The 12139-nt window shown below is 48.1% G+C and overlaps 1 protein-coding gene across 4 annotated transcripts in view; it reads right to left on the bottom strand.

The window, feature by feature from the left end:
- Itga9 (integrin subunit alpha 9) overlaps positions 1–12139 on the bottom strand; it is a 308053-nt gene that overhangs the window by 248207 nt on the left and 47707 nt on the right. For all 4 annotated transcript variants that reach the window (XM_063266145.1, NM_001420002.1, XM_039082700.2 and 1 more), the window contains 3 exon segments: positions 6641–6770; positions 3545–3630; positions 1175–1243 (listed from right to left, as the gene is read on the bottom strand). In XM_063266145.1, the coding sequence (XP_063122215.1) occupies positions 1175–1243; positions 3545–3630; positions 6641–6770 (285 nt within the window).

Below are 12139 nucleotides of genomic sequence, written 5' to 3'. Positions count from 1 at the left end.
AAAGAATAACAAGTACACGGCAGCGAGGGTTTTGGAACCCCGAATATCATTCACCGTCGGAACACCGTGAAATGGTTCCAGGCTGCTGTGCAGCAGGAACAACTCGGACAGGAAGGAAGCAAGCGGGAACCGGGGAAGTGGGCCAGGAAGGAGTAATCACTGTTGCCCCTCGTCTCGGGGAAACTGGGCAAAGCCTCCTGGCACCTCCCTCCCACATTTCATGCACCCTAAGCTTTGTCCCAGAGCCAACTAAAGCCTCCAGCAGCCTCCATAGAGTCCCACAATCCTCCTGGCCTCAGCCTCATTCCCCTGAGCCCCTAAGCTCAGCCACACCTTCCTGCTGATCCAAGCTACATAAACACAGGCAGGATGGGAAGCCCAGGAAAAGGAAGTGAACGAATCACCGAACCGATCTACCGACTTAATCTCACGGGTCACAGTGGAAACTTTCAGGAAGCAGGGGTGGAGATGGGCATAGTAGAGTGTCCCAGGTAGGTAGCCCTTCTCCAAGGCAGCCTTCGGAAATGGCTTTGTGGTTTATTTTATACTCAATGTCCTAAGAAGACAAAGTCGTTACCCAAGACATTTATATCTGAGAATAGTAGGATAGAGTGACAAAATCAAACAAGCAAGCAAGCAAGCAAACAAACAAACAAAAATGTAAAGCCCACACCATAGTGTTTAAGGAACTGTAATTTTGTGTTGTACCGCATTTGTGGTGGTGGACACAGCCTCTAGGTTGTAGATTGAACATCCCTGTACGGAGATCTAAGGTGAGTTTTATTTTCATTTTCTTTATGTGACAGCTGTCCCCCTGGTATGACGATGATGTAAGGAGAAGACATCAGTCAGATGAGACAGAGACAATATCTGTCTGCCTGTACCCCTTGAAAGCGATCGCTTCTGTGGCTGCCCTTGACGGTACCGATCTTTTGGGGTTGGAGATGTGTGTCCATGAGACAGTCAGAGGGAGACAAAGGTGAAGGGAGGAGGCAAAGAGACAACATGCTTCATTTGCATGCCAGCACCTGGTTGTGACAGCTTTTAAAGCACACCTGTAACTTAGCCATGTGGAGACTCATGTGGTACATGTCTCCTCAGATGAGCATGAACCCTAGGTTATAGGTGACCTCGACGGGAACTGGCTCTCACACGAACCACATCAAGAACTCACCTTTTTCCCTGATGCCTGGAAGATCTTTATTAAGGTCCCTGATCTTCGGTCAGCTCTAAATATATAAACCTATGGAGGGGGAAAAGAAAATCCTAGTCAGAATGAGAGCTCTGACTAAAGGTGTTCATAGTCTTTGTCTTCCTTTTGTCTCCCACAGAGGTACGCACACAGATTCATGGTAACAAAGGTATGGACAGAACTCTCCATGACTTGCGAAGAAAGCTTCCCTCAACCCTGGGGCAGAAAGGATCACCACGGCTCCTGAACCACACAGTTTGTAGAGACCACACACAAGAAGACCAGGAAGCCTCCCCAGTTAGAACCAAGCGATTCAACCCTTGGTAGATAGACAAGCTTTCTCTTTAAATTAACTCTTCCTGTCCTGGGAGGTAAGCTTTAATGGATGGCACAACCTAAGACAAATGGGTGAATGTTGGCACTGGTGATTACCTCCCCAAACCGATCCCCTGTAGGATCTCTGGCCCCTCGGGTTACATCTCCTTCAAAAAGTATTTCTGTTCTGTCTCTGTCTCTGTCTCTGTCTCTGTCTCTCTCTTGTCTCTGTCTTTCTCTCTCTATCTCTGTCTTTCTCTCTCTATCTCTGTCTTTTTCTCTCTGTGTCTCTCTCTGTGCATGCGTGCGTGTTTGTGTGCGTGTGTGTGTGTGTGTGTGTGTGTGTGTGTGTGAATGTATACCACATGTGTGTGGTATGTGGAGAGGCCAGAAGAGGGCATCAGATCTCCCAGAGCTGGAGTTACCGGGGACTGTGAGCTGCTTGTATGTCTGGGGACTAAACTCCCGTCATCTAGGAGGGCAGCAGGCACTCTTACTCACTGAGCCGTGGCTCCAGCCCTTCTGGTTACACAGGACACAAAGATGAGCTAATGAGAAGTAGGGCTGAGGGCTCTTTCCCCAGCTAAGGAACAGCATGTTGGTGTGAAGGCCCTGACGCTCTCACACCAGTAAAGAAGATGACCCGAATCCTAAAGGTCACCATGAAGAAGTCTAGGAGCCCTGCTTCCTCCCCAGGAGGCGCCATGACCACTGGGGTGTCTCCTTTCATGGCGTACAGGAATTCATGTGACTCAGACAGAGCCAGTTCTGGACAGAAGTTATCAGAGTTCAACTACGCAATCCTCCACAGCCTCCAGCTCAGCGCCCTGACATTTGGTTTCACTTTCAAAGGACCTCTCTCTGTAGCACCCTACTCCCAAAACACGGGTGGCAGCAACTGCTGCCTCCTGCCCGAGATCATCTGTAGAGAGGACATCATGGGCACATCTCAGGCAAGCAAGTCAGCTGACGCCTTTTAGCTCTCTGACCTCTTGGCCGAAGGTTCTCATGAACCAGGAGAATGGTCTGACAGATCACTCACTGATCTACCCTTTGGACTAACGGCCCTAAGTATACACCATTGTTCAGTTTCCCCCAACACTGGTTTGAACATTAACTGTCCCCATAGGCTCACGAGTTTGAACACCTGGTTCTCAGCTGACGTTTGGAGGGGGGGGGAGCGCGGGGGGGTTGGGGGGGTGGGGGGGAGGTGGAGCCTCGCTGAAGGTCTGTGGGGTCAGGCCTTGAGGTTAGCTTTCGGCTCCTGGAGCATAAATGCAATGTGACCAGACAGCTTCCCGACTGCCGCTAAGCTTTCTGTATCATGACAGAGTATGTCTCCTCAGACTCTAAGCCATGACAAAGACTCCTTTCCCCCAATTGCTTCCTGACAGGTATTCGGTACAGCAATGAGGAGAGCAATGCATACAGCCAGTAAGATGAAAGTGGGATCCTGAGTGGGACTGACTGGACCCTGACAATACCAACAGCCACAGCTCCCCATGTTGGGCCTTAGAGGCCATAACTCCACAGTGTCCTCTACCTTCTTGGAGACACATAGAGAAAGCCATATTTACATGTTCTCAGGTCATAAGAACACAGTGGGGACTTTTTTTTTTCTGAAACACTGGGGAAACAAATAAAACCCACCGTCATGGAGCTCTAAAGACGTTGCAGATGAGATGGGATTCCACCGAGTCAGAGGTAAAGGCTTGGGAAGATGGTGGTATTTGAATCTGTACATCACTGGATGCTCTCCCTATTGGGGGAGGGATTGGGGAAGGGTCCCGTGATGTCTACACACAAAGTTATTTGCCAAGAAGAGAATTGGCAAAGAATAGTATCTATACTCTAAGTTTTCAAGGTGAACTCTCCCAGCGTGAGCAGAGGGAGACGGGCTCCCTGTCTGCTGGTCACTTACACATCAACCCATCTGGGAGTGTTGGGGCAAAACAAACCAGAAATGCCCTCCGGAGAAGCATGTGTGCGCCCCTCCTCTGCCTGGCACCATGACATGCCTCAGGCTTTTCTCCTTACCTTTCCAATGCCTTCATCCTGTGGGGCACCTCCTACCACGTCAGTGACAGACGGATGAGAGAAATGGCCGGCGGTCACTGCATAGCCTAGACAGGATGAAGAGGAAGCAAGGATTTGCTTGATGGAGGTCAGATAAGGGAAAAATTATGCAGCAGAAGAAAGGGCTTCCCAGGTGGGTAAGTAGACATTACAAGCTAGTTATCCTTGGCACATGGACCTCCTGGAGGACAAGTGGCAACTGCCAATCTTTTCATAATAAACATCTTGTCTCACAGAAATGCATGTTTGTGGGGACACTGGAGGACCGTGCCTTAGGATGGTCCTCTATGGAGCAAGGAAGGTGCTACATACTCCCTGTGTTTTTTACTTTGAGGAAATGGAATTCTAGTGACGCAGTCCATACACGAAAAGGTGCAACTCCGTGAATGGCCATGCATATGCCTACAGTGCAAACCCCATCCAGGTCAAGAAAATGAACAAAGGACTTGGAAGTCAGCTCAATGGTAGAATAGAGCTTAGGGTTCAGCACAATGGTAGACAAGACTTGCGTTCAGCTCAATGGTAGAAGAGGACTTGGGACTCAGCTCAATAGTAGAATAGGGCTTGTGGTTCAGCTCAATGGTAGGATGGGGCTTGGGGCTCAGCTCAATGATTGAATAGGGCTTAGGGCTCAGCTCAATGGTAGAATAGGGCTTGGGGCTCAGCTCAATGGTAGGATAGGGCTTGGGGCTCAGCTCAATGATTGAATAGGGCTTAGGGCTCAGCTCAATGGTAGAATAGGGCTTGGGGCTCAGCTCAATGGTAGAATAGGGCTTGCGGCTCAGCTCAATGATTGAATAGGGCTTAGGGCTCAGCTCAATGGTAGAATAGGGCTTGGGGCTCAGCTCAATGGTAGAATAGGGCTTGCTTGGTATGTAGGTTCGATTCCTAACAGCACAAAATATTTTATGTTCTCTTTTTCGCATAACACAATAAGTGGTTGAACAACCATGCCCAAGATTACCAAGCAAGATTCAAACCCAACATGTCTGACTCCAGAGAAGCTGAGGTCAGCAACTATGTCATGTCCTTTTTAAGAGAAGGACAAGGACCCATGACGGACAGATGCATGGACTGGTGAGCAGATGGGGAGTCGAGGAATCTGGGTCTGAAAGGAACCCAGAAACAATGAAAAATGGTTGTGTGCGCTGGATTTAAATGTCTCTTGCCTTCCCAAGACCATCTGGAAGGCCAAACTCGCACCTCCGGCCAGTACAAAATGCCGTCTATCCTTCAAGCTTTCTCATGACCTTCAACCCCACTGCTCTGATTAAACATTGACTGCCGTGACACATGTCAGCCGCCATCACTTTAGCCTGGCTAAATCTTGTTTTCCACATGGTTGACTTTTTCCAGACGTTCACTTCACCCAAGGCTGCCATGAGTGAGACCCAGGTCAACTGCTCCGTGCTAATCCCGGCAGCAGATAAGGGTCTCAGAGAGAAACCACAGGCCCCAGAGTTCTCAGGATCTGTCCTCAAACCTAGAGCCACCAACCAGCTGTGTCCTTCTCGTGCTTTCCCTCAAGTCCCTGACTCACTGAGTCTCTCCCTTCATCAAATAGACAGCGCCCCAGGAATCAGAAGCGCAGCCCCCACTCTCGTGGTGTTCCCAGCTTCATCCGAGGTTCAGCACTAGAGGCAAATGCACTCCTTGGGGTTGGGGCTTCAGCACTTAAACCCTGTGTCAGAAACCGTGGATGAGTAACTGACTTCACTATCAAGTCATCTAACTCCTTCACACTCTGTCCTCTATGAACCGTACTCGGCAGTGATGGCAGCTGTCTTGGAAGACTGTTTTGGATTACCCACCAAGCATGGCATTGAGTGAGAGGTGTTTGAAGGAGCTGGATGAAGAAACACCTCAAAGCTTATAAAGTGCCCTGCTGCTCGGCAAAACACTCATGGCGGGAATGACAAGTCCCCAGCTCCCTACACCCGCCCAGCATCTTTCTAGAAAATTCTCTATGCAGAAAGAGGGTTGGAGGTTCCCTTGGCTGCGATTGTATAAAGCAGCCATGAAAGACGACATTATTTTGTCGGCTTCACCCTTTCTTTAGTTTCCCTTTCAGTCTATGTGAGGCCTGGATTGGAGAAGGGACTCAGTACCATCACACAAAGGCAGCCCGTCTCCGTGTTTTGTCATATTTTTGTTTTGTTGAGACAAGGTCTTGCTAAGCAGCCCAAGGTGACTTCAAAGTTTTGATCCTCCTGCTTCTACCTCCAGAATGCTAGGATTACAGGGCTGGACTGTCATGCCTGGCTTATCTCTGTTCTTAAAAGGGCATGGCCTTCTGTCTGCACCTTCCCTCTCTTCCTATTTCCTGCCCTCCCTTTCTCCCTTTCCTTCTTTTCCTCCCTCCCCTTCCAGTCTTCTTTTTTCTTCCCTTCTGCCTTTCCTTCCTCCATTTTTGTTTTTTGTTGAAATGGCATCTCACTATGTAGTCCAGAATGGCTCAAATGTTCTTGATTTCATAAACCTCCTGCAGAGGCCATGGGCTCTGGAGTAGCATGGGTACACACCACCGTCCCCAGACCAGGACCACTCTTACCTGGCGGTTGCTAAGTTAAATCATGCCTACCTTCTCTCTAGACAATTAAAAAATTGAAAAAATGATCGAAAAACATCTCAGAGCCTTTGAGTAAGGCTCAGCATGGAAACCCCCAGTTCTCACTGCTTCTACTCATGACCAGGAAGCAGACCCATCATTCAAAATGATGTCCAGGGAAAACCAGGATCCAGTCGAGTTTGCTTCATATCTGACCATCTGAACGTGACTGACTGCCAAACCAAGGCCAGGAAATGGTTGTTCCCCTGGAAGCTCACCCATCAGATTTCAAGAAAACCACCCTGTTTGGACTGAGTTCCTCTTCTACCACCCATGTGTGCAGCTAGACGTCAAGCTGTTAAGGGAACTCTGACAAAAGTGTGACTAGTTAGGCGGATTAATGTAAAAGCCAGCTACTGCTTCTCTCTGTCCTAGTAATAGAGCAACAGTCCATGAGCTCATGTTGACAGAGGTCCACCTCGTTACCTATGGACTCCCCGGTTACTCACCCAGGTAAGTATACCGTCTGTTCATGATAGCGTCATCGTTCAGCTTAAAATACGTGTTGTCTGTGAGATTCAGCACCTTGAGTGTCCCTGCCCAATAAAATGAGCCCGGAGCGCCCATGATCACCAGCTCCTAGGGAGAGAAGTCCGAAGGGGAATGGAGTGGATTAGGTGATGCACTGGGAGCCATAGTCACAGCAAAGAAATTTGAAATGCCTCGTTACGGCAACACATATGGTACCAGATCCTGGGAAATCTGGAGTTTATCGCTGCTAGGCCTAAATATGAAATTACTAAGCGAGGAGAGAGAATGAGAGACAGACCAAGTCCCTGTTTTGGACACCGAAGCGGCTGCATGGACCCTCGTACCTCCAACCCTGGCTTCATCCTAAGGTAAAAAACAGAACGGTGAGCAACTGATGCTATTGCTAAACATGTGACACCAGGAAACAGTGCTTGAGAACATAGCAACAGCAACCCTAGCATGGTGATGGTGCACTCCTATATCCCAGCAGAAGTTCAGGGCCAGCCTAGCTACATAGCAAGTTCAAAGCTAACCTGAGTTTAATGGGACGTTGTCCCAATATGAATATTGGCCAGGGAAACCAGTCAGTCGCTAAAAGGGGTTTTGCAAAAGCCTGACCACTCCAGTTCCATCCCCCAAACCCAAGGTGGAAGGAGAGAACTGACTCCCGAAAGTTGTCCTTATCACTGAACATGTACTATGGCAGGCACACCTACGTACATGCACACAAACATCAAGCGTGTCCATACGCATACACAATGATAAATAAGTAAAATTTTAAATACGGAAAGAAGGTCAGAATGATAGAGAAAGAAACAACAAAAACAAATTTCATCAGAAAAAATAACAATGAAACCCAATGCTTTTGTAAGTTAATAATTTTTTTTTTTTGGTTCTTTTTTTCGGAGCTGGGGACCGAACCCAGGGCCTTGCGCTTCCTAGGTAAGCGCTCTACCACTGAGCTAAATCCCCAGCCCCGTAAGTTAATAATTTAAAAAAAGTACAGCATGCACACATATGGTGCACATACACGTATGTAGACACTCGAGTAAGTCTTTGACAAAAGAAAATAACTATAAAAAATAAAAACTAGAACAGAAAACACAACAAGGCACCCTGAGACTGTCTTGGGGTCCACAAGTTGTTATTGAGAGTATGAAATTTTGAGTGACATATCTAGATGACTACACAGACACAGACCAGGAGGCTGAGTCTCCATGTATTTATGGCTCCTTCCTCATTGGGATGTAGAACTATGGGAAGCCTTTTTCTCTTCTTTCTATCTTGTCCTCTCTCCTTTCTTTCTTTATGAGAACAAATCATTTCTGTGGGAAAAGGTGGCACAATGCACATTCATTCAAACATTGTTCTGGTTTGAATATGCTTGGACCAGGGAGAGGTACAATTTGGAGGTGTGGCCTTGTTGGAGTAGGTGTGTCACTGTGGGTGTGGTCTTGGAGTGGGTGTGGTCTTGTTGGAGTGGGTGTGGTCTTGTTGGAGTGGGTGTGGCCTTGTTGGAGTGGGTGTGGCCTTGTTGGAGTGGGTGTGGTCTTGGAGTGGGTGTGGCCTTGTTGGAGTAGGTGTGTTACTGTGGACATGGGTTTTAAGACCCTCATCCTAGCTGTCTGGAAGCCAGTGTTCTCCCAGCAGCCTTCAGATGAAGATGTAGCACTCTCAGCTCCTCCTGCACCAGGCCTGCCTGGATGCCGCCATGTTCCCGCCTTCATGACAATGGACTGAACCTCTGAACCTGTAAGCCAGCCCCAATTAAATGTTGTCCTTACAAGAATTACCTTGGTCATGGTGTCTCTTCCCAGCAGTAAAACCCTAACTCAGACATCCATCTACGTATTCCCCTCACCCTGGTGTGAGAACACTGCCAGTTCTCAAAGGGTATTTGAAAGATAAACCACGAGTTCCTTAGAGGAGAGAGACTATTTTTCTGGCCTGAGCTTAAAAAGGAATTGTAACCAATGCCCAAACACAGTGGGCACTGAAGAGTGTGAGTGATGGCCACAGGACCAGTTGTATACACAACTCTCTTCATCTGCAGCTTGGTCTAGACCGAGGCTCTGAGCAGCAGCAGGAGCCTGCAAAGACTGCAGGGCCTGGGTGAAGGAAGGGATGTTTTCCTGAGATTTGCCTTCATCCAGAAGAAAAACTAAGTAGATACCTAATAACTCCTGTTACCTCTTAAGTGTTACAAAGTACATATACAACATAATCTTTTATAAACAAAGTTGTCTCATTCCTTAAAAATCCAGAAAGTGGGCTGGAGAGCCAGCACCTAAGCACTTGCCCAGAAGCATGAGGACCTGAATGCAATTCCCAACACCAGGCATGGAGGCATGCACCTAGAACACCAGCACTGGGGAGGATGAGGCAGGCCGGGGTCCACCAGTCAGCCAACCTAATCAGCAAATTTCAGGATCATTGAGAGACTCAGACTCAAAAAATAAGATAAAGGGCTCCCAAGGAACAAGACAGCACATGAAGCTGACTTTTGGCCTCTATAGATGCGTGCACATGTGTGTAGTATATATGTATGCATGTATGTATGTATATGCATGTGTATATACATATGAATAAAAACAATAAAATTAAAAAATTAAAACATGAGACAAAGCTCCTATCATCCCCCTGCTCTTTTAGTCATCACAGTGTTTTATCTCCGTCCAAGCTGGCCTGCTCAGCCAAAGCTGCGACCCTCCCACTGTACTCAAGAGAGGTACTGCCTTCCTGGAAGCCCTTGAGTTTGGATTTTTCTATTCACTGCGGATGATGGCTAGATCCTTTTGTGTACCATTGTCAAATGTCAGGAGGGTGTGATCAGTTCTAAACTCTGCCATGCAAGAACCAGCCAATGCCAGTGGTGCACACAAATGCACACAGGCAAAAGTCATAGTTGCCTAAATCCAGTCCCTCAATAAACACTGTGGGCCTCTCTGCAGTTTCCTTTATGATACAGTGTCATCTAGATGTGCCTGAAAGGAGCCACCAGCCTTTGTCTGCCTGCCACATATATTATTAAATCTGAACCAAGAAATGTCCCCCTGCCATCTCCATGATGGGTCAGCTCATGTCTTCTCTAGAATCTTGGAGTATATCACCTCTGCCATTCTAGTCCGCAACGTGGTTAAAGTGGTCCTTTATCCTCAAGGACATGAGGTATTCATAACTCACAGAGGACGGATGACCTTGGGGACACTGACCACAGGTCAAGCAGACATCTTGGGTGGGAAAGCTCTGACCCATCATGGGCACGTCCAGCAAGCTCCAGCTCATGGCAGCCGAGTGTGGAGGTCAGCCGGAGGGCAGGGGAGGGATCCAGCCTGCCTGACCCTTTCAAGTACATTTCCTGTCCAGTTGCCGACAGCTGAAGTTCCAGAAATGAGGGAGGCAGAGAGTTCAAAGAACTGCCGTTTACAGGGGCCAAGGCCTGGGAACCAAAGCTAAGGCCGAGACCCAGGCAAGCCAGGAGACAATGGCTAGGGTTGGAGAACTATGTTGTAGAAGGGGGCGGGGGGAGGGCGTAGTCTTCCTCCTCAGAGCTAGGCATCCTCTCCTGTGCTCCAAACACTCTGTTCCTATTTATCCACAGAGCCCAGGAGGCCCATGGCAAAGCATTTGACTCTAAGTCACTATCTTCTTCTTCTGGTCACCCTTAGCTTACACTAATGTCCAGGCCACTCCTACATATCCCTGTCTCCCCAACCTTTGCGAGCCCCTTCTAACCATCTCTAATGTCCCACCCTCTCCAACTTACCAGCTGACAGGGCCAAAAAGATGCCTCCCCAACATGAATCTTTGTCCTTTCTGTTCCTGGTCAAGAGCTTAATGAGTTCTGATTTCTGCCATGAATAAACCCTCTCCTCTATCCTCAGAGGAAAAAAATCTCCACATTGCCCCATGCTGAGTCACTCAAGGCCTAACTCTGCCCAAGGCCAGCCTCTGTCCAAAAATATTCCTGAAGCAGTTCTATGAGTAGCTCAGTACCTCATATTCATGACTGAAAACAGGATATACCAAAATTCAATTGTTGAGCACCCCTGGATGCAACTATAGAAGGCCAGAGAGGCCGGAAGCTGAGGGGAGCACAGAGTTGAGATTTCATCAAAAGGTGTCTGGCTCCAAGTCCCTGCCTTCTCAAGTCCCTGTCAGATGGGAAGACACTGGACATCCGAGCCAGGAGCACCATGATGCCTTTGCTGCCTGAAGAAGGTGGCTCTGAGGCTCTCCTGTTGGGAAGCCAGCCTGGGGAAAGATGACAAGAGCTCTGGGCTGGAGAGGGAGGATGCCGAGAGAAAACGTGTCTCACTGATGGACTGTAGACTTGTGGGTTTGGAGAGAGGGAAGTAGGAAGAGATTCTCATCCTAACTTCAACAGCTATGACAAATGGTGGTGCCAGTCCCAGAGCCCAGTATGAAAGTCTGTGTAGACCAGGCAGGCTCATCCTTTAGACACTGCAGCAGGACTTGGCATCCATGCCTAAGAACTGTGCAAATGTGATACATACATTTGCAAGAGTAAAGTTTACAGAGTTTTAAATGCATTTGTATTTTGTGTTGGGCCAAATCCATAGTTGTACATCACTTGTAGAGAGAGTCGGAAAAGGGACTGGTGTGAACGGGCGGGGCAAGCTGCTGAAGGCAGGCTTGGAAGCAGAGCACCTGGTGTTCACTAGTTTGAGAGGCAGCGGGTGAAACTGCGTTTCTTTGTTGCCTCTGGGCTAGACATTGTATCACCAACTGCCTTCTCTTTGACTTTAGAGAGCTGTCTCTGAAAGAAAACAAGGTGAACAATTCCACTCCTGACAGGGTGAAGACAAGAAAGCCCTAGCTCCCCTTCTTGCCCCCTCAATATGGTTCATGTTCTCCCAGGAGGAAAAGGGGTAAGGCCCCAAGAGTCTGGCACCGGGCAGTGATGTAGAATGTGAGCTTCTGTCTTCCAGCTAATAGGAGGGTCAGAATGTCAGGTTTCAGGTCAGGATTTTTGCAAAATCCCTCAGGCTGAAACATATGGTACCGCTCAAGAAAGGACCCAGGCTGGAATGAAAAAAACCTCCACAGTAGTGACAGCTATGTGACACTGTGTATTCATTAAAAGCCACTGGCTTTGAAATGGTTAGATGGGAGAATGTATATTACACATATTTGATAGCGATAAAAACAAACAAACAAACAAACAAACAAACAAACAAACAACAGGGCCTGGAAAGATGACTCAGCAGTTAAGAATGCTCGCTGCTCTTCCCGAGGACTTGCTTTCAGTTCACAGCACCTACGTCAGGCAGGCAGCTCACAGGCAACTATAACTCTGGCTCCAGGGGATCTGATGCCCTCTTCTGGCCTCTGTGGACACTACACTCACTTGCATATACACATATAAACACATCATTTATATAATCTTTTCTAAAAGATTTAAGAATCATGGGAGACAGTTCAAGGTCGGTAAATCTGCTGGTGGTGCTGGTGGC

This window comes from Rattus norvegicus, chromosome 8 (genome assembly GCF_036323735.1).
Source record: "Rattus norvegicus strain BN/NHsdMcwi chromosome 8, GRCr8, whole genome shotgun sequence".
Lineage (NCBI taxonomy): Eukaryota > Metazoa > Chordata > Mammalia > Rodentia > Muridae > Rattus > Rattus norvegicus.
Note: the sequence above shows the minus strand (reverse complement) of the source record. Positions and strands in the feature narration are given on the sequence as shown.